Source organism: Amphiura filiformis, chromosome 1 (assembly GCF_039555335.1).
Source record: "Amphiura filiformis chromosome 1, Afil_fr2py, whole genome shotgun sequence".
NCBI lineage: Eukaryota > Metazoa > Echinodermata > Ophiuroidea > Amphilepidida > Amphiuridae > Amphiura > Amphiura filiformis.
The window spans coordinates 53,011,574-53,031,619 of record NC_092628.1 but is presented as its reverse complement, the minus strand read 5'-3'; the positions used below and the strand labels follow the sequence as shown (position 1 = coordinate 53,031,619).

The window sequence follows — 20,046 nt, the reverse complement described above, 5'->3', positions numbered from 1 at the left end:
CAGCAACAGATAATCCAAGAAGAGATTTGGTAAATTCACCATTTCTTTAATACAACGTTAACGTCGTATGGGATAACGTTTTCAACACCATAGCACCTATACGACCAAAGGAGGTTTTACAATCTTCGTTGATGTTATGTAACCAATCAACTGTATAAGCCAGCAACAATGTTGACCTACTTTATTCTTTTACTTATTGTCGGGTTGGTGCCAGTCTCTGCTACCGGTAAGATCAAGCTTTGGATTGTCAACAACATTATATTATATTAAGCAATATTTTGAGGATGATAGACCCAAAGGGTTTAGAACCCAGCAAACACAAAAATGTTCTTACAACGTTTACTCAGTTTGCTCGAGCCCCAAACACGTCATTTACTCGTAAATGTCGTGTTATCATGAATACGTTTTTTAAACGTTATTGTAAAAATGTTTGCAATATTTGTCAATAGTTATATAACATTCTGTTAGAATGTTTTGCATCAAGTATTCAAAAATGTTTCACGTTTTATGCTATTAAAACGTTCTATACCCTTTTTAATTTATATAACCCGGCAGTTAAACCTTTTCTATAAAACGTTTGTAATTATTATTAAATAATAGTAATATTATATCATAGCAAATATTGCATTGATCATTGAAGAATTCAAATATCACAGATATACTTTTTTTAGGTTCTGTGGTTCTTGAGTTATGTTGTAAACAGGGCTGAAACAACAACACTTTTGTAAAACGTACACAACTCATTACCAACAATAAATCATGCAAGTTTTCAAAGTAAATGATTTGTAGAATGAACTTTTGCAAAATATCAAAGTGTTATTTTTTCAATAATATATTGATTTAGATAATGAAAGTCAATTATTTGGCTGCTTCGACCAACAATACCTTGTCTACCCTTAAACAACGACTAAGACATGAACTACGAGACGATAAAAAACTAGGGATTCAAGACAAAAGACATTCAAAACTGTCCCACAAAGCACATGATATTGCGCTCCCGCTTACACTATAAAGACATACATGTATCAAAATGCGGGTTGTTGTCGTTGCTTTACCATGAAATGGTGTAGCCTAAGAGAATATGTTCCTGACTCATCGTTTGGTCTTGCGATAGTTATTAGAACAGAATGTATACGGTTTCACAGCCAAACTAAAGTTCATTTTTTATTTCTCTCGTGTCGGAGCTGTGCTTATCGCGTACATGAGCGTAAACACACAGGCGATAAACAATCATGCTGATTGGCTGATCAACAGTCTAAAATATTGGACATGCCTGTCGTATGTCCCAACTACACCTTTAATTTTGGTCAATTTTGATTAATTAAAAAAATAGCAAGAGTTAGTACATGTATATTGTGCAAAGGCCTATACATGTATCAGCATGATTAGCGCATATCATCAGAGCTATTTATAGATTAACAGAGAGGGCATTCAGGGTGCAATACAATGGTTAAGCCTACTGTGGATTTTGGATAAAACAAAAAAAAAATCAAATTTTCGCCAATTTTGAGCCCAATTCTTTACCGATCTCAACCAAATGTGACCTCCGCATTCCCCTCGCATCAAGGATTCCACCCACCGAGTTTAAAATTTGACCCCCGTGCGAATTTGGCGAGGCCCGGATCAATACTGACGGAGCCTTTAACCCACATACCCACATACACACCCCCACACAACATTAGGCAAATTATAGTAAGATTATTTCATCATTTTTGAATGAATAAACTGTAACACTCTCTGAACGTTTAGCCCTGACAAAGCACAAGACTTTTGCTTACAACAACTGTAGCTTTCTATCAAGTGTGCAACTTTTAGTGGAAATTGTAAACAGCTTTAGCTAAAACGAAGAAAAAAACATTCCGAATAGAAAGGTTGAAAAGAATTAACGTATGGAAGCGAAGAAAAAACTATTAGAAACAGATGAAAGAACATGTCATTAAAGAACGATATATTATTCTATTGCAGGCCCAAGCATTATCTGCCCATCATCGCAGATTATCGATGGACAAAATGCTGTTACCTTTACTACTCCAACCGTTTCTGGATTTCGGGGGAAAGTAACCCTTACTTACACTGATGAAACAGGCGCTGAGATTGGCTTCACCCAAAGCAGACCAAATAATCAGGTTATATTGGACTACAGTATGCATGGCTCAAATGTTATTACAGCACACGCTACGGATAAATTTGAAACCAGTGCATCGTGCCAATTTACTGTCACTTCAGGTGTGTTTGTGTATCTTCTATTGAGGGATTTTTATGTGGTTGGTCAAATTTGTAGTTGCTATGTTTGAACATAAATTTTGTTATAGAATGTTAGCATGCATAGGCACACTCTATAGCCTATACAAGTATTTAAATCAATTTTGTATTATACAGAGACACCAACGTGTACCCCTCAACAGCAATTACAAGGAAATCTTCATTATATCTGTTGAGAAAATTGAGCTGCATAATATCTTATATTCTACCCATGATCGTGACAAAAAATATGAAACTTCTCTCAAATACCATTAAATTTCATTTCATTTTACAGCAGCAACACTAGCCATCCAATGCCCAAATCCGGGTCCAGTGGTAACACTTTCAGCAGGACAGTCTGATACCCAAGTGACCTACACATCAACAGCAACCGGAGGTACACCAGGGGCGACAGGGTATCAATTCACATATACTCCTCCATCTGGTAGTGTCTTTGCAAGTGGTACAACAACAGTCACGGCAGTGGTCACTGATTCAACTGGTACTCAGAGAAGCTGTCAATTTGATGTTCATGTAATTGCTGCACCAGGTATTTAACGAACGTTGACTATCGTGTTTATATTTTTAATGATAACCTGTTCTTGAAATGGACTTAATATTTGTGGTGTGATCAAGCAAAAATCAATTTTATGTTAGGGAAATGGGGCTAGGCGAATTTATGTATAGCGTAGGGTGGTGTAGGTATCATATTCAATCCTCGATTACTCATTACATACACAGGTGATGAGTGCAGCCTGATTAGGCCTTTAGTGCAGGACAAAACATTCCAAAATAGTGTAGACCCATCCATATGGTAATTCATAATTCTATAGAATATCACCAATGATCGTGACACTATAAACATGACACTTCATAACATTAATTATAATTTTATTTCACAGCGGCAACACTAGCTATCCAATGTCCAAATCCGGGCCCAGTGGTAACACTTTTAGCAGGACAGTCTGACACCCAAGTGACCTACGCATCAACAGCAACCGGAGGTACAGCAGGGGCGACAGGGTATCAATTCACATACTCGCCTCCATCTGGTAGCCTCTTTGCAAGTGGTACAACAACAGTCACGGCAGTGGTCACTGATTTAACTGGTACTCAGAGAAGCTGTCAATTTGATGTTCATGTAATTGCTGCACCAGGTACTCAAAGAACGTTGACTATCGTGTTTATTGTTTTAAAATGATAGCTTAATATTTGTGGTGTGATCAAGTAAAATCAGTCTGAAGTCGGTCATATTCAATTTTCAGTTTCTTATAGGATAGTAAAAAACATTTACAAAGCTGCATTTTGCAGAAAACCCTATTGAAATTGAACAACCAGTTCAAAAGATACGAACAGTTTTAGTTTCCAAAACAATATGAAACGAAAGGAAATATTTCCTTTGTTTGGCGATATCTTACAATCAATATTTCCGAATTCTGACTGATTTTACTTGATCACATCACATTTATGGCAACAATTGATCTTCAAGTATATAAATCACTTGGGGGGAAAGCTCATAAAAGGTCAACAATTTACATGTTGTCGTCCGAACGGTAATTGAGAATGAAAGAGGCTGGTATGAGTATAGTTTGTTTGTGTATTTTCCTCAGCCTTTTTTTTTTTTTTTTTTTTTTGTTTTGTTGGTTATCTCTGATTAGAACCCACTCGTATCCGTGTTACCTGTCCTCAATCACCAGTAACAGTACCAATGGAAAACCAGGACGATGTTGTTGTTCCATGTCCCATTATTATTGGTGCACATGGATCTGTGAGGATGATTTTCTCTACCCGGAACAATGATATTGGGACAATGATGTACACAGATCACTCAGTCGTAACACTAGCAATGGCTAATTTCGCTGCCGGAGAAAATGTGATAACTGTACAGGTTGTTGACTCAATGGAGAATAATGATACGTGCCAGTTTGTAATTTATGCAGGTAGGAATAATGCTGAACATTCGCTTTTTACATGCGCTTCTTGAACACCTTATATCTGAGATACGCTTCTATCAACTTATTTCTGACTCAAAATCCTAAAAAGGTTCTCATTAATTGTAATAAAGAGCGGCGTTCAATTGCCCTATTGCATGTCGATACAAAATGTCCTTATACTTTTCAGAAATGTAAATTCCAATGGCATTTTGTGATAGCACAACAATATTAAAAGTACGAGTTCCTCACCCAAATCTTTATCCTTTCTTATTTCCTTCTATAATCATCTTCTTCATGTTCTTTCCTGTCTTCTTTTCCCTTTTAGATTATTGTCTTCCTTCTCTTAGTGGTGATCTTTTTTGTTTCCTTTCCTTTTTCAGTAGAATCTAACACTCTTGTGAGTACAGCTGATATGGGTCTTGCAGAATCAACAACAAAGATGGTAACCACGTATGATTCCGTCACTTCTGCAGAATCTACAGGAGACGAGGGAGCACAATCTACTTATAAAACTTCTGTCAGTCCTATAATGCACATTGAATCTACTACAGAAGAGGAAGACTACCTTGATCCTTACACTTCTGTCACGCCTATTGACTCTACTACAGATGCGGTAACCAAACCTGATTTTACCACTTCTGATGTTTCTACCGAATCAACTACGGATGGGGAGAGCGTAAATCCCGTTGAGTCAACAACAGAGGAAGAAGAGACTACCCTTTTAGTTTCCACAACTGCTAAGACAACTCAAGGTGTGTGATTGGCTAATACATTATTATACTTCCAAAAATCAGGAGTGGAGTGAAGCAGGGATGTGTGCTTGCTCCTATACTCTTCGGTCTTTTTCTCTCTGCTACTGACGCATCCTTTCAGCTCATCTGAGGATGGTCTGTATCTCCACACAAGAAGTGGTCTGTTTTTAAACCTTTCACGTCTCCGAGCAAAGACCAAGGTGCAGAGAGTCCTGATCAGAGATATGCTATTTGCTGACGATGCGACTTTGACGGCAAAGTCAGAAGCGGACCTACAGAGACTCATCAGCAGCTTTCACCTTGCTTGGTTCCAAAATTTCCAACATTCTATCGCTTGACGGAGACTTGAATACACGCATTGGCAAGACATCTACTGCAATGGCATGTCTCTCAAAGAGAGTATGGGAAAACACCATGCTAACCATCAACACAAAGATGAGGGTGTATCAGGCCTGTGTACTCAGCACTCTTCTCTATGGAAGCGAGGCATGGGCACTATATGCACATCAGAACAGAGACTGAATGCTTTCCACATGCGCTGCCTCAGACGTATCCTAGGCTTCACATGGCAGGACCATGTCACCAACAAAGCCGTCTTGGAAAAAGCGGGCATCTTAAGCATGTTCGCACTCCTGTCACAAAGACGCTTGAGATGGCTGCTTGAACATGTCAGCCGAATGGATGATGGTAGAATCCCAAAAGACCTGCTGTATAGCCAGCTAGAAATCGGCTCCAGACCTGTTAGAAGACCAGCCCTGCGCTTCAAGGACGTCTGCAAGCGAGACATGAAAAATTGTGACATCAACTCATCAAACGGGGAAAGCATGGCTGCAGATCGCAATAGCTGGAAAGATGCCGTCAAGACTGGAGCACGTGTTGGAAACCAGAAGAAGGTCCAGCAGTGGGAAGAAAGAAGAGAGCGAAGACGGCAGGGCTCGATCGCAGCTCCACCATGGCAAGAAGTTGTTTTCAGTTGCAGCAAATGTAAGAGGATTTGCCGTTCCAGAATTGGACTGCATAGTCACAGCAAGCGATGCAGCCAAACATCAGAGTGACTTAAAGGGCACAAAACTCCATTGTCTCCCGAGACAGACGGATGCCATGATGATAAATATTATACTTCATGCAGTTTAAAAATATTATTATAATCATTATAATCGATCTTATTTATGTAGTAATATTGGTATTCGTTTACTTCCTTCTTCTTGTTGTTCTTATTCCCCTATTTGTTATCATTATTATTATTCTCTTAAATTACAACCATAACTTTCATAATAACAAGAATACTCACTCATTTCAATGTGAAGATTACTATGTTTACTATTATTTTCAGGGGACGTTATACCACCAGTTTGTGAGCAAACCAAAGATATTAGTAGAAGCCTTGGACCTAACGCCGATCCTAGTGGTACACCCATAAATTTCAAGGAACCACGAGCTACTGATGACACTTCAGAACCTATCCTGGTTTTCAGTTCTCATGCTCCTCGTGATCGGTTTCCTGCAGGAACAACGCGAGTTACTTATACTTACAGAGATAACGCTGGTAATACGGTAGACTGTGGCTTCAATGTTATTCTTACTGAGAGTAAGTCCATGCGTGGTGATTTCATTTTGCTTATAGATTATTTTGTTTAAGTAACATTATTTCATAATAGTGAATAACAGATATGTCAAAAATATGAAGTTAGAAAAAAAAATAATGAAATTTATTCAAAAAGATCGTTCTATGGTTATGGAAAAGATATCTTTCTGGTGACTCAAATTTGTCCAATGCAGGTATCTGATTAGCTGATGATAGAAGGGTTAAATGTTTATGAAAATGTGGCGGAGTGGGGTATTTTTGCAGCTAAGACTCACTTAAATTACTTGAAAAATATGAGTAAAGTAGTCTAGACTGACCTTTTCAACTCGCGAATGTGTGCCCAATTCGCGAATTTGTGCCCAATTTAATCGGGCAACTGCAGACATGTACATTTATAGAGCTGGTGTTGCTCGTAGATGGAAATAAGTCACGTGTCAATCGGCGATGAATATTGATGATAGATGAGCCCCAATTTTATTTCTGGACTATAAAGAATTGAAGATTGAATATCATTTTTAATTTTTTTTTCAGATTATCTTAATATGAACTTTTCACCAGCACAGGTAACATTTTCTATTATATAACTCAATGCAAAGATCCTTGTCATTTGATTGCCCAATTACTATTGGTTATTTTTTCTATTTTGAGCGTCAGCGGCAAACAGACTGCTCTCACACCTGCGTCCACAATTTTCATCCAATCGGTCTCAGATTGTTCCTTTAGCAAAAATGAATTAAAATGAGAGCAGATGCATTATATTTGATGTGATAGGTCACATCATAAAATAGATCAAGGTCAACAGGGCTCAGTGGATTTTGATCTTTTTGGTAATGTTAAATGTTTTTGCAAGCGGAGCAATCTGAGACATTTTGTTATCAAAATCAAATTTAAAATCAATTTTTGTCCATTGTGGAATCCAAAAAATTGTGACCTTTCCCCCCTATACCTCAGAACTGTACATCGGAAATCAAACTATACTTTTGTAAAATCCTTATGTGGAGAGAAATACATTGGTATGGTTTTTAACAAGATTTGACCAACTCTGAAATTTCACCCCCTGCATAAGCGACCATTTTGGATTTATGCAAATTAAGCACTGTTCCACTACTTGGGTTTCAGGGACTTTTGATATGTTTTTGTGTGAGCTTTTGGAAGATGGACGCATGTGAAATAGATTCTGTGGCATGTGGTGATTTCATATTTTGATTGGCTTATATGAACAAGTCAGACCACCCGAGCCATTGCATTTTTGAAATATGTACAAGGTGTATTAAAATGATTGGTACCCATCAGGTTTCATATCTATTGAAAAACAAACCGGCTTCTTCCGAATCCAACATCTGATCCTCTGAAAATGAATAGAATGTACAGTTTGGTGACCATCTATAACTACAATAATCAAATTAGGTAGATCGTAAGTTGAATTTGGATGTGGCAGTCTTGTCCATTACCACCAATCATTTTGATACAACCTGTTCTGATGTATGATCTTGTAGGAATTTGATCGTGACTAACTAACGTCTGATCCTTAATTTTAAATCCTATTTTGTCATTCACGGCGCGGTATAGTTATATGACTGTGATACTTACTTAATTACTTTAACAGGTCAATGGTGCGAACAGAAACTATGATGCCTTGATCAGAAATATGGGAAACACATTTGACCCGGAACTGTTACGTGAACCAGAATATTACAATACGACTTTGCTTCCACCACTCACACATGAACAGGAGCTACTAATTCTGGACAGGTAATGTAACTTCTTGTAATATGATTGGCCAACTACTACTGATTATTTCTGTTATTTTAGTGGCCAGCTGCAAAAGGACTATTGCACTCCGCGTCCGTGGAATAGTCATTTTCCATTGCACGGACGCGGGGCCTACCATAGCAACGCTGACAGAAGCGCGAGGTTTCCAGCTCGACTCGCCAATTATAGCTGCGGGTGTTGCTTCTAAAATAAATATGCATTTAGATATCTTTTAATTTATTTTGTTTTCCTGATAAGTTATAAAAAAAGGAAGCAAGGGAATTTTATTTATGAGTTATAAAACAAATATTAAATATTTTTATTCGTTCAATGGAAAGAGTATTTTCATTCGGTGATTATGAACTGCTCCATTCAATAGTCCATAATTCACCTCATGAAAATATTCTTACCATTAAACTCATTAAAATTCAATATTTGTATAATGTCATTATTATTATCACCATCATTGCCAATAATTAATTGTCCATGCCAGAGAGATGCAGGCAATATGACAAAATCTGGGAACATGAAGGTTGGCCAAATCGGTTCATACTTTGTAAGATTGATGTACTGGATGACATATTTTCACATGCCAGACTAGACCCACCTGACCCCCCTGGGTAGGGAAATATGGGTACCCCCTAATTTGGGGCCTTTGACACAGGAAAATTGCTGTGAAAACAGTTGAAAAATGGCAAAGTTTATGAAGTTATTTTTCTATCAGCAACTTCTCGATTGGATTTTATTTTGAAATATTTGTCAAAACCATAGTTTATTTGTAATATAGAACTTAAAATTGCAATGATTCGGGTCTTGGGTTTTCAGGAGGGGTCATCAATGTTACCCCCTCTTTAGCATTTTTAAAAAATGTAAAAAAAGGGTAATTTTTAAAGCCCTTTTATGAAAATATACATCTTAAATATTGATTTTTTTAAATGTCAACATTTTGAGACTATATTGGTCTACTACAAACAATAAATGGTAGATTCGGGCGGTGTAACGAATTTGCATAAAATTGGTGTTTCTAGACAGTATTTTCGCCTAATAAATTTCTTTAAAATGATATTGTAAGTCTAAAATTGGAGGAAACTGAATGTGACAATTCTATTTTTAGTCTTAAAATGCTTAAAATGTTTTCATATGGTGACATTGTTTTAGATTTTTCTAAATAGAATCATGTCAAGTCTGCAGAAGTGTTTCTAAATACAAAACAATTCATATTTAGCTATCTGAGTAAAATACAAAACAGAAATACTGAATACAAGACTACCTTGTGATAAACCATGATGAACAAAATTACAATATAAATGTAGGTCCATTAAATATAATGTAGGCCAATTGTGTATACGCATTTTTTAATTATATCATTATATTGTTTTATATATTAATAAAAAAAGTATGCCTAAAAGCCCTCAATGTTGTGAGTAATAATAGGATATTAGTTGGCTATTGTGATAATAGCAGCTAATAGCTGATAACTAACATAGATCACAAGAGTTTATAAAGGAGTCAGTTAATCATTTCAAATAAATTGGATCACAGTTTACATTCACAAATAATTATTCTAGAAACACTATACTGCAAGTGCCCACGAATCTTAGCCATGGGGTGTAGTTCTAGTAGGCCTAGCTAGTAGCTGGGGCAGATATGGTCTTTTATGATCTTCAATTTCATGCTATACTGCTTGAACTGCAACTGCCTTATAAATACTGAAATATTCACTAAATCAAACCAGGATTTTGTTCAATTACAATCGGAAATGTCCAAGTTTTTGGACAGTTCTTCTTTCTTTCTTCTGTCAAACTTGTAATGAGCCATCGTAGCCATAGGGCCTATGCTTTAGGCCAATGTAACCATATTTGGTCACAAGGACCAATGGGTGGGGGCACAAATGTTACATGACCAACTCGGGGTCAAAGGTCATCCAAAGGTCATTATGGCCAAAATGTGATTTTCACTAAAAATGCTTCTTCTTCCACAAATTTCATAACACAATGATGTCACGTGCATACCTGCATCAGCTTTAGCTAATGTCTAAAAGTTGAACAAAGAATTGAGGTCAAAGGTCATTAAGGGGGTAAAATCTTACAATTGCATTATCTCGACATCCGTAAGGGTATGGGGCTCAAACTCGGTGACAACAAATCTCATGACCAGGGAATATTTTACAGGGGTCAGGTCCAAGGTCATGCAGAGGTCAAATTTTAGAAATTCATTTTCTGTACATCTGTAAGGGGTACGGGACTCAAACTTAATGACTAGGGGAATTTTTGGAACACTTTGCAGGGGTCGGGTCAAAGGTTATCTGGGGTCAAATCTTATCATTTCTTTTTCTGGACATCTGTAAGGGGTATGGGGCTCAAACCCAGTGACAACAAATCTCATGACCAGTGGAACATTTTGCACGGGTCAGGTCAAAGGTCATGCAGAGGTCAAATTTTAGAAGTTTTTTGGACATCTGTCTGGAATGTAATTCATAGGCCTACATTTACATGCGAGATATACAGGTTGGATTAAAACGATTGGTACCAATCCATATTTTGTTTATTAAAAAGCAAACTTCATGGAACATCATGATATCAGACAGAATAAAATAACCTAGATAAATTGCACAGTCATAAAGTGACCTTTGAATGCTTTTGCATGCATCTTTGAACTGGAAATAATATTACAGCAAGACATCATAAATACTTGAGAAGTAAAACATGTTTGATGTATATGATTTAATCAAAGTATCTATTCTGGCTGGAATACTTAGATTGTGCTTGAAATATTTGAGGTATAAAATTGTATACTTTTCAATAAAATATTGGGTAAGTTGGGATGAGTTGTTCTATATTATCATGATTATCATGATCAGAAATATCAATGGACGATTGAGAGTAAAATCCAAGAATCTTGTCTTTTTTGCAATGTCCAACTAAAAGTAACAGCTTTCCATTTGAGATACCCAAAATTAATATTGCGAGTATCATGCTTTGTTTTTTCTTTAGTGGTTACTTTGTAACTTGTTAATAGACATTTTCAACAATGCCACGATAATTGTATTTCAAACACCAGTATGAGGTAACATTTTGTTTTCTTACATTATATTATTTATAGGCTGATTGTGATATTTTGAAACAAAGCAAATAAGAACACAGCCAATCTACGTTGGGACAATTTGTAGATGGCTTAGAGGAATGTAAATTTGCACTTTCAGCTCCAAACAAGATCTTTAGATGTCAAGTCAACTCGAAAATAATGTTGACACTTGTTGCTGAAGCAAATGAACCTCAAGATTCTGGCATACACCATGTTCATTCGATTTTAGTATACGTGCAACATGGCATAATGTATGAAAGACATACGATATCTTTCAGCTTTATGATTGTTTAATCAAATGAGATATAGAAACATCTATATGTTAAAGGTTTAGTAATGTTTATTTTTCCATTTATTATCAGCTTGGTAACTTTAGTCAACTTTATAATGAAGAAATACCTTACAAGACATGTGCTTCCTTAACGGAGATTGTCAGTTTTGTGATCTTGCTAAAATACCATATAGAAACACTGAATTTTCTATTAAACCAAGCAACACCATCCAAAGATAATCTGATTTGTTTCCCACAGTCTAGGCCTACAGCCTAAGGTTGGTTCAATTGGTGGAAGATGAAAACAAAACAAAATTTGGATGTATATTCTATATATAGAATGCTTGTGAATTCATTTAATAAAAATGAAAATTTTAAAGAAGTTCTGAGGGAGGCCAGATGATAGGGGTTGCTTGAATTATTATTTGTTAACCATGTTAACTATAATGTTCACTAGAATGAATGAGGTATAATGAGGTAATAATTTTTGTATTACAATTATATTGTATATTACCAATCGTTAAAAACAAAGCAAATAAGGGCATGGTCTACGTTGTGACAATTTGAGAAGGATCCGATCGTTATCAATATTTCCAAAAGCATGCAGCGTGAAAAAAACAATACATGGATCTTAATGTAGTGATTCCTCAAAGCAATGTAAACATTGCACTTTCAGTTCCAAACAACTTCTTATGTGTAAGCTAGAATATCATTTTGACACTTGCCTGTCCTCAGCTACATGTAGTACAATTAGGCGTCGAAAAGAACAGTAACATACAAAGTGTCATCATGATTATGCACTAATAAAAAAACTGAATAGGTCTATAATAACTCATATTTATATGTTGATGCTAAGTAATGTTGTATGATCATGATTTAAATCCTAAGGGAGTGCTGCTTACCAAATAATAGTTTATTTCTTACTTTTGTTTGAGTGTTTAGCCACGTATTTTTGGTTTTTCTCATTTTAGATCGAATAAAATCTAGAAACACTTAAGTTTTAGTAACATTTTGCTTTTGTTATCCATGATATTAAAGTTTAAAACCGTACTCAACTTAATAACCAGCTCTAAATAAAGTATGTAGTTGAAATAATCACAGATTTCATTAATATTACAATATTTTCAGTTTGTAATATTGCTAAAAATACCATATAGAAACACTGTATTTTCTAAAAAAAGCAACACCGCCCCAAGATATTCTAATTTGTTTCCCACATTAGCCACATGTTGGGTCACTCTAATGACACCAACAAAAATTCAAAATTTGGATGTATATTTTTTATATTTGCATTTGAATTCTTCAACTAAAAATTCAATTTTTTAAGACATTTTGAGGGGGGGTATGTTTAGACACCCCCTAAAGCCAAATGATAGGGGTTGGTTGAATGTCAATTGTTCCCTGTAATGCCCGGGGTAGATGTTTCCTACAAATACTTAATTTACTTAAATAACTTCAACCACTTATGAAAAAATGAGAATACAAAATTGGCTTAAATTCAGGAAAAATTAATCTATTTTTAAGGGGGTAGATTGTACCAAAACAAATAAGGGCTATAAACCCTTAACAAGGGAGGTCAGAATCCTGGAAAAGTTTTAGTGAGAATGTTTCATCAAACACCACTACTACACCAAATATGGGCAAATTCGGACAACCTTGATGTTCCTGCCACTGCCTGGTTTTCTCCGGCATGATCAATTAATCAATTTGCTCTACGTTTGTGTACCTCATACATCAAAAAGGTAACAAATTATTAGAGCTTTGAAATGCTACACAAGCAACACTGTAGTCGGACTATAGAAAGTGTGTGCGTACCTTAATTCAAGTAAAACTAACATTGCAATGTAAATTCCTTACTTTTCAGATATTCTGAAATTTTTATAAATATCACCGAGTATGAAAGGCGTGGCAACCATAATCACCCAACGGGCAACCAAGATCATCCTGGGGGCGGTCGAGGCCCAAGGCAGACCAGTGGAATGTCCAGAGTATGTGAAGTCAAACCTCCATCAATGTCATACACATATCTGGTTACAACTAGTGATACGAATGAGTTAGCTCAATTGGCCCAGGTAAGCAATAAGTAAATGTAGTCCATATTCTCTCACTAAATTGCATACATTGTGCATTCTTTTATTAGAGAATAAATGATATACAATATCGTGTCATAATGGATGGGCTATTGAGTAGACCACAGCCGGTATCCACTACGATAAAAAATATTGGCCAGCCCATCCATTGTGACACGATATTGGATAGATAAAAGACAAAATCCTATCTTTTATTCTCATTCTTATTCAGTTTTAATGTAATTTTTGCGAGAAAAACTGCCTTTTTCAGACAAAAATAAAGTTACTTTTGTGAGGACATCCCCGTTGTTTTAAATGAACGAAACCATCACGAACATCTAAGCCGCCGAATCGCGTTCTTAGTTCTCGCACGTGTATTACGCGAATGCATTATCGCGTGATCATTGAGGAGCAACAAGCGTGCCGCCGTTGCGTGGCGGCGCGCGCCCTGACTAATATCACTATCAACTATTGTGAGATATTATACACCAGAAAACCAATCAAATTACGTGGATTCTTTACAAGACGCACCCATTGAATAAGAACAAGTATTAAAATGCATAATATATGAATTATAGGCTGACTCGTCTGACAACTTAACACCCCAAAGAAATTCAAGGTATTAAAAGACCAAATTACCAAATCTGTTCTCATGTCATCTTACTCAATCTTCAACTCAAGACATGAGCCAAAGTGGAATGTCCAAGAAGTCATATAACTTTTTTCTCACCGCCATGATATATTTCCTCATTGTTTATGTGTATATTTGCTGTTTGTAATTGTGTTTACCCTTGCCTGAGATCGGTATGGATCTCAGTTGATCTTGGGGTTATATGTTCTTCTTCATTTGTTAATAAAGATGATTACATAAAATAAAATAAGACTTGTGTAATAAATATGGGCTCAAACCTTATTATGAGGTGTACACTTACCCTAACACAGGGCAAAGGAAGCGACATAGAAGATGCCGGAGACATCGCATAGGTACTGTTCGTATAAGTGGGACCAATATAGAAAAAGATGTGTGGTGGTAGTAGTAGTTGCAGCAGCAGCGGTATTGTGGAGGTAACTCGCCATCGAAGTATTACGTGTAATCCGATTATCATTACTGTGATTCCGATGTTCCATAAGCCTTCGTATATATGCGTATGATATATGCCCGGGGATATATGACTTGGTTCCAAGTATTCGTCTCAACTGAGGAGCTCAAGCCGGCTGGAACCGCGACAAATGCTTCTGCTGGCCACAGGAGGGCGACAACCAAGATATTTAGTGGTCCAGTGCTTTATACCCGGATCTTATGTCTACTTTAATTCAGCATGCTGTTGATTTTGTCTATAAACATGCCACTCAAACTAATTGTATTTCAGTGCTTCCCGAATATTATGGTCGACAAAAAAACCCAAATATTTCTGTAGACGTAGTACAAAACTGTAAATTTCAACTTCCTCCGTGCATTTTTACAAGTGGAAGTTTGTATCAACGATGCATATCGCAATCTCTTTTTATACGGCCGATCTCACACCTATTTCAATGGACAATCTGCACCGCGCGTTGCACCATGGGACGATAAAACACGATACAACATAATACAACATAGGCTAGTATGCAAAATACAGAGGGACACGATCGAACAAGCAAATAAGTTGCAAACAACCATAAAAGAGAACGAGAGTAGGCAGGCCCGTGCGCAGGATTTCTATTATAGCGCTAGTGCTCATATATTCCTGCCCGCTTTTAAGTTGGAGGAGGTGCTACAATGTATTGGCCATGGTTAATTGCCAGAGTCAGTGGCGATTATGCCTTAGCTTTTATGCATATTTAAATTGATTACGTTATTATACAGTCGAAATGGATACAAAAGTCATTAACGGCGTTTTTCTTCCTTACTTTTTATTTTCTGGTTCACTTTGTAATAGCTCAACAGCATGGATTACTTCCAGTGGACATTTAACGAGGAGTGTGTTGACTCACCACAGTATACATTTAGTTGCAAAGGCTCCATGCGTTGTCATTGCGGGAAAGCAATGAGATATCAACCTGCTTTGGTGTTTGTGTTTTCACGATCAGGACGCCCAACTAATGCAATTCTCAAAACTGTGAAGATTACCAGTTGCGTGCCCATGATGTAAAATATTTAGAGTTAATATAGCAGTGATTGTTTAATCTTTGTATTCCATTTTTACAAAAAAAATTATCAATACATTATATACATAACGTGTATTAAAAGTTTGCTATGACATTATTGGTCGTGTTCATACGGTCGGACATATTAAGTGAGTTAATGACGGTAATAAGTGACTTACAACCGGTAATAGTGACTTATTACCGGTAATAAGTGACATAAGTCCGATCGTGTGAACACGACTTAACATTGCTTCTAGCGTGGTGTATTAGTTTCATATCATATTCTTATTACAAACACATATTACGTGTTGACTGCTTAGCTTGTGTGAACATTGAGTGCTAGTTATTTTTGAAACTGGGAACTTGATCGATCCGGCACAAAAGCTATACAATATACGGTTAAAACGCCAAATTATGCTAGTTCCGTGAATAACATAAGATCATTTACCACGGCTTTATCAAAACATATGACTATTTAACTTTAGCTCCCGGTTTTGGATGGTTTATCAATGAAGTGTTCTTCCGTTGGGTAAACGTAACATTTTTTAAACCCGAGGACATTTAGTGCGGACTGGGAGGTCAATTGTTGATTCGCCACGCCTTTGTACTTTCACTGCTTATGAGGCATCGGCAACACTGACTCGGGCTGAGATCGAGATGGGTTCAAATGAGGTTTTCTTTCCAGGTCAAACCGACGTACAAATATATGAGTACCAGGAGGGTGAGAGTCATATGATAAGATAAGGACAATATCGAGACCCCGGGTCACGGTACTGTAGTTAAAGCCATATTATAACATTTTCAAACAAAATAGATTAGCGTTTCTTTGCCATAAAATGTTAGCTTTTACTGTCAGATATATCCCCTTTTATTTTAAACCGAACAACTACGGCAAAGCAAAGAAAATTGGAATTTCCTACCACGCACATGTCGCCAATACGTACCGCTCCTTCGGTCATGTTGTGGTACGACCCTTTGTTGTGTATATCACCGTCCCGCACGCCGTGTACGTGCTGTGTGTTATGAACATCGTGTATGCGTTCGACTAATAATTCCATCGTAATAATAAAGCGCCGGATTTTGACAAAACTACAGCACCTAGAGTCTTGATTTTTGCAGGGTATATTGGTTTAATAAAGTACAATTTAATCGTGTAAAAAAACGAATTTTAAAAATTCAGTGAGGGCGTCTTCCTTAGCAAATGTTATAATATGGCTTTAAATAATTTTGTAATTATTAACGCACGGTTGGTTAAGCATGTTAAGGTTTTCACCGGATAGTCTGTGGCTAGTCTAAGAGTAACTTTGACCACGCGCAAAAACTAAAGTTTGGAAAGTATTTTCAAGCATCTACGAAACATGTTCATATTGTGTTGAATATCAATGGACAGCTAATTTATCCCCCACCCCTTACATTAACACCACATTTGCAACAATCACTTTTTTACGGCTGAGCACACGTCTCGTGAATGTAGTGGGGTCTCAAACAGAATGTGCCAAATTGACCAACAACACTATTCACTAACCTCAATAGTGGGTGGAAAACCCATATGAAGTCACAACAGGCTCCTCATGCTGGCCACCAGCCTGGTCACATATTGCTGTGGGATAGCATTTCATTCTCCAACCAGGATTCGTCGCAGGTCATTCAATGTGGTTGCATTGGCTACTCTGGCACGCACAGCACGACTAAGCTTGCCCAATAAGTGTGTATTTGGGTTGAGGTCTGGGCTGATGGCACACACCGTCATCATCCCTATATCTTCGTGTTAAAAATTGCCGTGATAGTACGATGAATCCTCACGTTTTTCGACAACTACGCATGGTGATTTTATTCGAGATAGGCCGTGCAACTCAGGCTAAGCATACAATTTGAGATTTTGAGCGCCTGCCACACTGTTTCTATTCTATGTTTTACGATTTTCGCATGATCAATATATGGCTGGCCGTAACCGCCACAACGTGGAGCTGCTACGCGTAGCTTACTTTTCGCTTCGCGGAGCTAAATTGACCAATCATGTTAGATCTATTGCCAAAATTAATGTTTACTATGGGGATTTTAAATGAATCGATTGTAAATAAACCACGACCAGTTGTACAGGATCAATACCATTGTTTGATTAGTGTATAGTCAATGTTACCTTGCATGCATGTGTCATGTGTGTGGCGTGTTTGTTTGTGTGTTTGTCTACTGTGTCAGGCCAGGATCACTGACACCCACGGTACTGATACTCTCATACTATCACGGTGATCATATTGTTGAATGTTGTTGACTTAAAAATAATCATGATGCAGTCATGTCTACAGTAGAACTCACCACGACCTTTGAAGGACTTAAACCCTATTAAAAGCTATTAAACCAAGATAACACTCAATGAAAACGGCTCAACTATGTTACATCAGATCTTCTCTGGTTAAGGTTATACAAAATCTGTCATGGCTTTGTCAGCTCAAAAAATATATTATCATCTTACACGTAAGAAAACATGCATACCAATCATGTGAAATAAAAAAAAATTTTAAAAAAGTGTAAAAATGACCATTTTAGCTTATTTTGTCACCTTCAGTCATCTCCTATTGTTAAATTTGTTTACCGATGCTTGGTAACAAATTTGATTGACAGGCAATAGCTTGTCATCTGTCATGCGCAACACAATTATCTCTATAAAACATACTATAAAGATGTCAGCCTCATGCAATTAAACTGATCACCAGTTGCAAGCTCGACCCAAGACGCACTCGACCTAAAAGACACTGCCCTGTTGTAACGTAGCCAGAAAAAACCACGACCGGCCCGGTCAATATTTTTTGAGGCCTGTGATTGATTGGGTGGGAGTGGGGCACCCAGGGGAGTCGGTGGGGAACATCCCCACAGATAATTTTCAGGAATACATGGGAACAGCAAAGAGTCCTTAAAACCGGGCCTTAAAATGACTAAAAATGAGATAAAAATTTACAAATTGGGATAAATTTGTCTTTTCGGCCTATCTATCCCTCACACTAAAATCCTGGCCAATAACGGGCTGTGCTGGAGTTTGATTGACAGAATCGTTTCGGGTAGGCCTATTACATTCATGTTTTATATAGCACGCATGCACGGCCGACGGGCTTGCGTTTCAAGATGTATTTGTTTGTAGGGCTCTGTTTAGTTAGTTCGTTGGGGTGGGCGTTTCATGTTTATTTTGTTTGTTTTAGCAGAGAAAATGGGGACATCTAAAGGCTGTGCATGCAATAATTATGAGCCCAGGGGGAGGGTAAAATTAGGGGGGGGCAAAATTTTTGGCGAGCCGAAAGGCGTTGGGAAGCAATTTTGGCCGGCCGAGAGGAGGGCAAGTGATTTTTGGCACACATTCTTGGGACGCCTTTTAAATAAAACACTCTAAAAATGCTTAGGAAAACCGTACGGAAAAGCTTAAATATGCAAATTTTCCTTCACGCTGCACTCGCAACATGTATAAAGACCATTTAAAGTTTGTAAATTGAGATCCCAAAATTTGGCATGTGCAGGGGGGGCAACGATTTTTGGCGGGCCGAGATATAAGGGGGGCAAGCGATTTTTGGCGGGCGGGGGGTATTCTGCATGTACATTAGTACCCCCCCCATGGTACTCATTTAACATGCATCGTGGCCAAATCAAAGTTTTATATTATTGAGAACACCTTTTCATGCCAAAAATTGATGAATTTTAGTCCATTATATAATTATCGGACCAGCATGCCACTGATTGCTGTCGGGTTTTGCGTTCAAAAACTCATCTCTTTTTCCTCAATGAATATTACCCTAGTAATAAGTATGCAATGTGTATTAATGAACGATGACGTTTGAGATGATGCTGCATGGACTGATGCCGTATAGGCCTATGTATACCATGTATATTCTAAGATCAAGTCATGTTTAAGTCTAAATGGAAGCAAACTTAGGTCAAAGGTTTGATGTGGACCTTTTAGCTGTGGGGTGGGGGAGGTTGGGTGGGGGTGAGTGAGTGTGTGTATGTATTTCCCTTGGGATATAGGCCTACTATTCAAGTCCCAATTTGTAGCGACACTCTGTATGTTTAACATACCGAATTTTACAAATTACTCTTATATATCATACAATGTATTCTTCATGCATTAGTACCCCATGTGGGCCCCTCCCACATCCCGACGGGGGGGAACAATTTGATGAATCATTGTTTTTATATTGCGCATTATAAGCCTATACTATCAATTTCAGTCATGTAGGCCATGTTT

General features: G+C 37.3%; 1 protein-coding gene across 1 annotated transcript; it reads left to right on the top strand.

Moving 5' to 3' along the window:
* Positions 1-4,657: 4,657 nt before the first annotated feature.
* LOC140148732 (uncharacterized) lies at positions 4,658-17,548 on the top strand. Its single transcript, XM_072170783.1, has 6 exons — positions 4,658-4,927; positions 6,261-6,515; positions 7,044-7,075; positions 8,119-8,264; positions 13,484-13,691; positions 15,608-17,548. The coding sequence occupies exons 1-6, from the start codon at positions 4,705-4,707 to the stop codon at positions 15,818-15,820; spliced, it is 1,077 nt and encodes a 358-aa protein (XP_072026884.1). The 5' UTR covers positions 4,658-4,704; the 3' UTR covers positions 15,821-17,548.
* Positions 17,549-20,046: the final 2,498 nt, after the last annotated feature.

Bases quoted from the DNA above. Each gene is read 5' to 3' on its own strand.
- LOC140148732 (XM_072170783.1), top strand. From the start codon at position 4,705: ATGCACATTGAATCTACTACAGAAGAGGAAGACTACCTTGATCCTTAC. The intron at 4,928-6,260 runs GTGTGTGATTGG...TATTATTTTCAG, and splicing joins AACTGCTAAGACAACTCAAG to GGGACGTTATACCACCAGTT. The intron at 13,692-15,607 runs GTAAGCAATAAG...ACTTTGTAATAG, and splicing joins AGTTAGCTCAATTGGCCCAG to CTCAACAGCATGGATTACTT.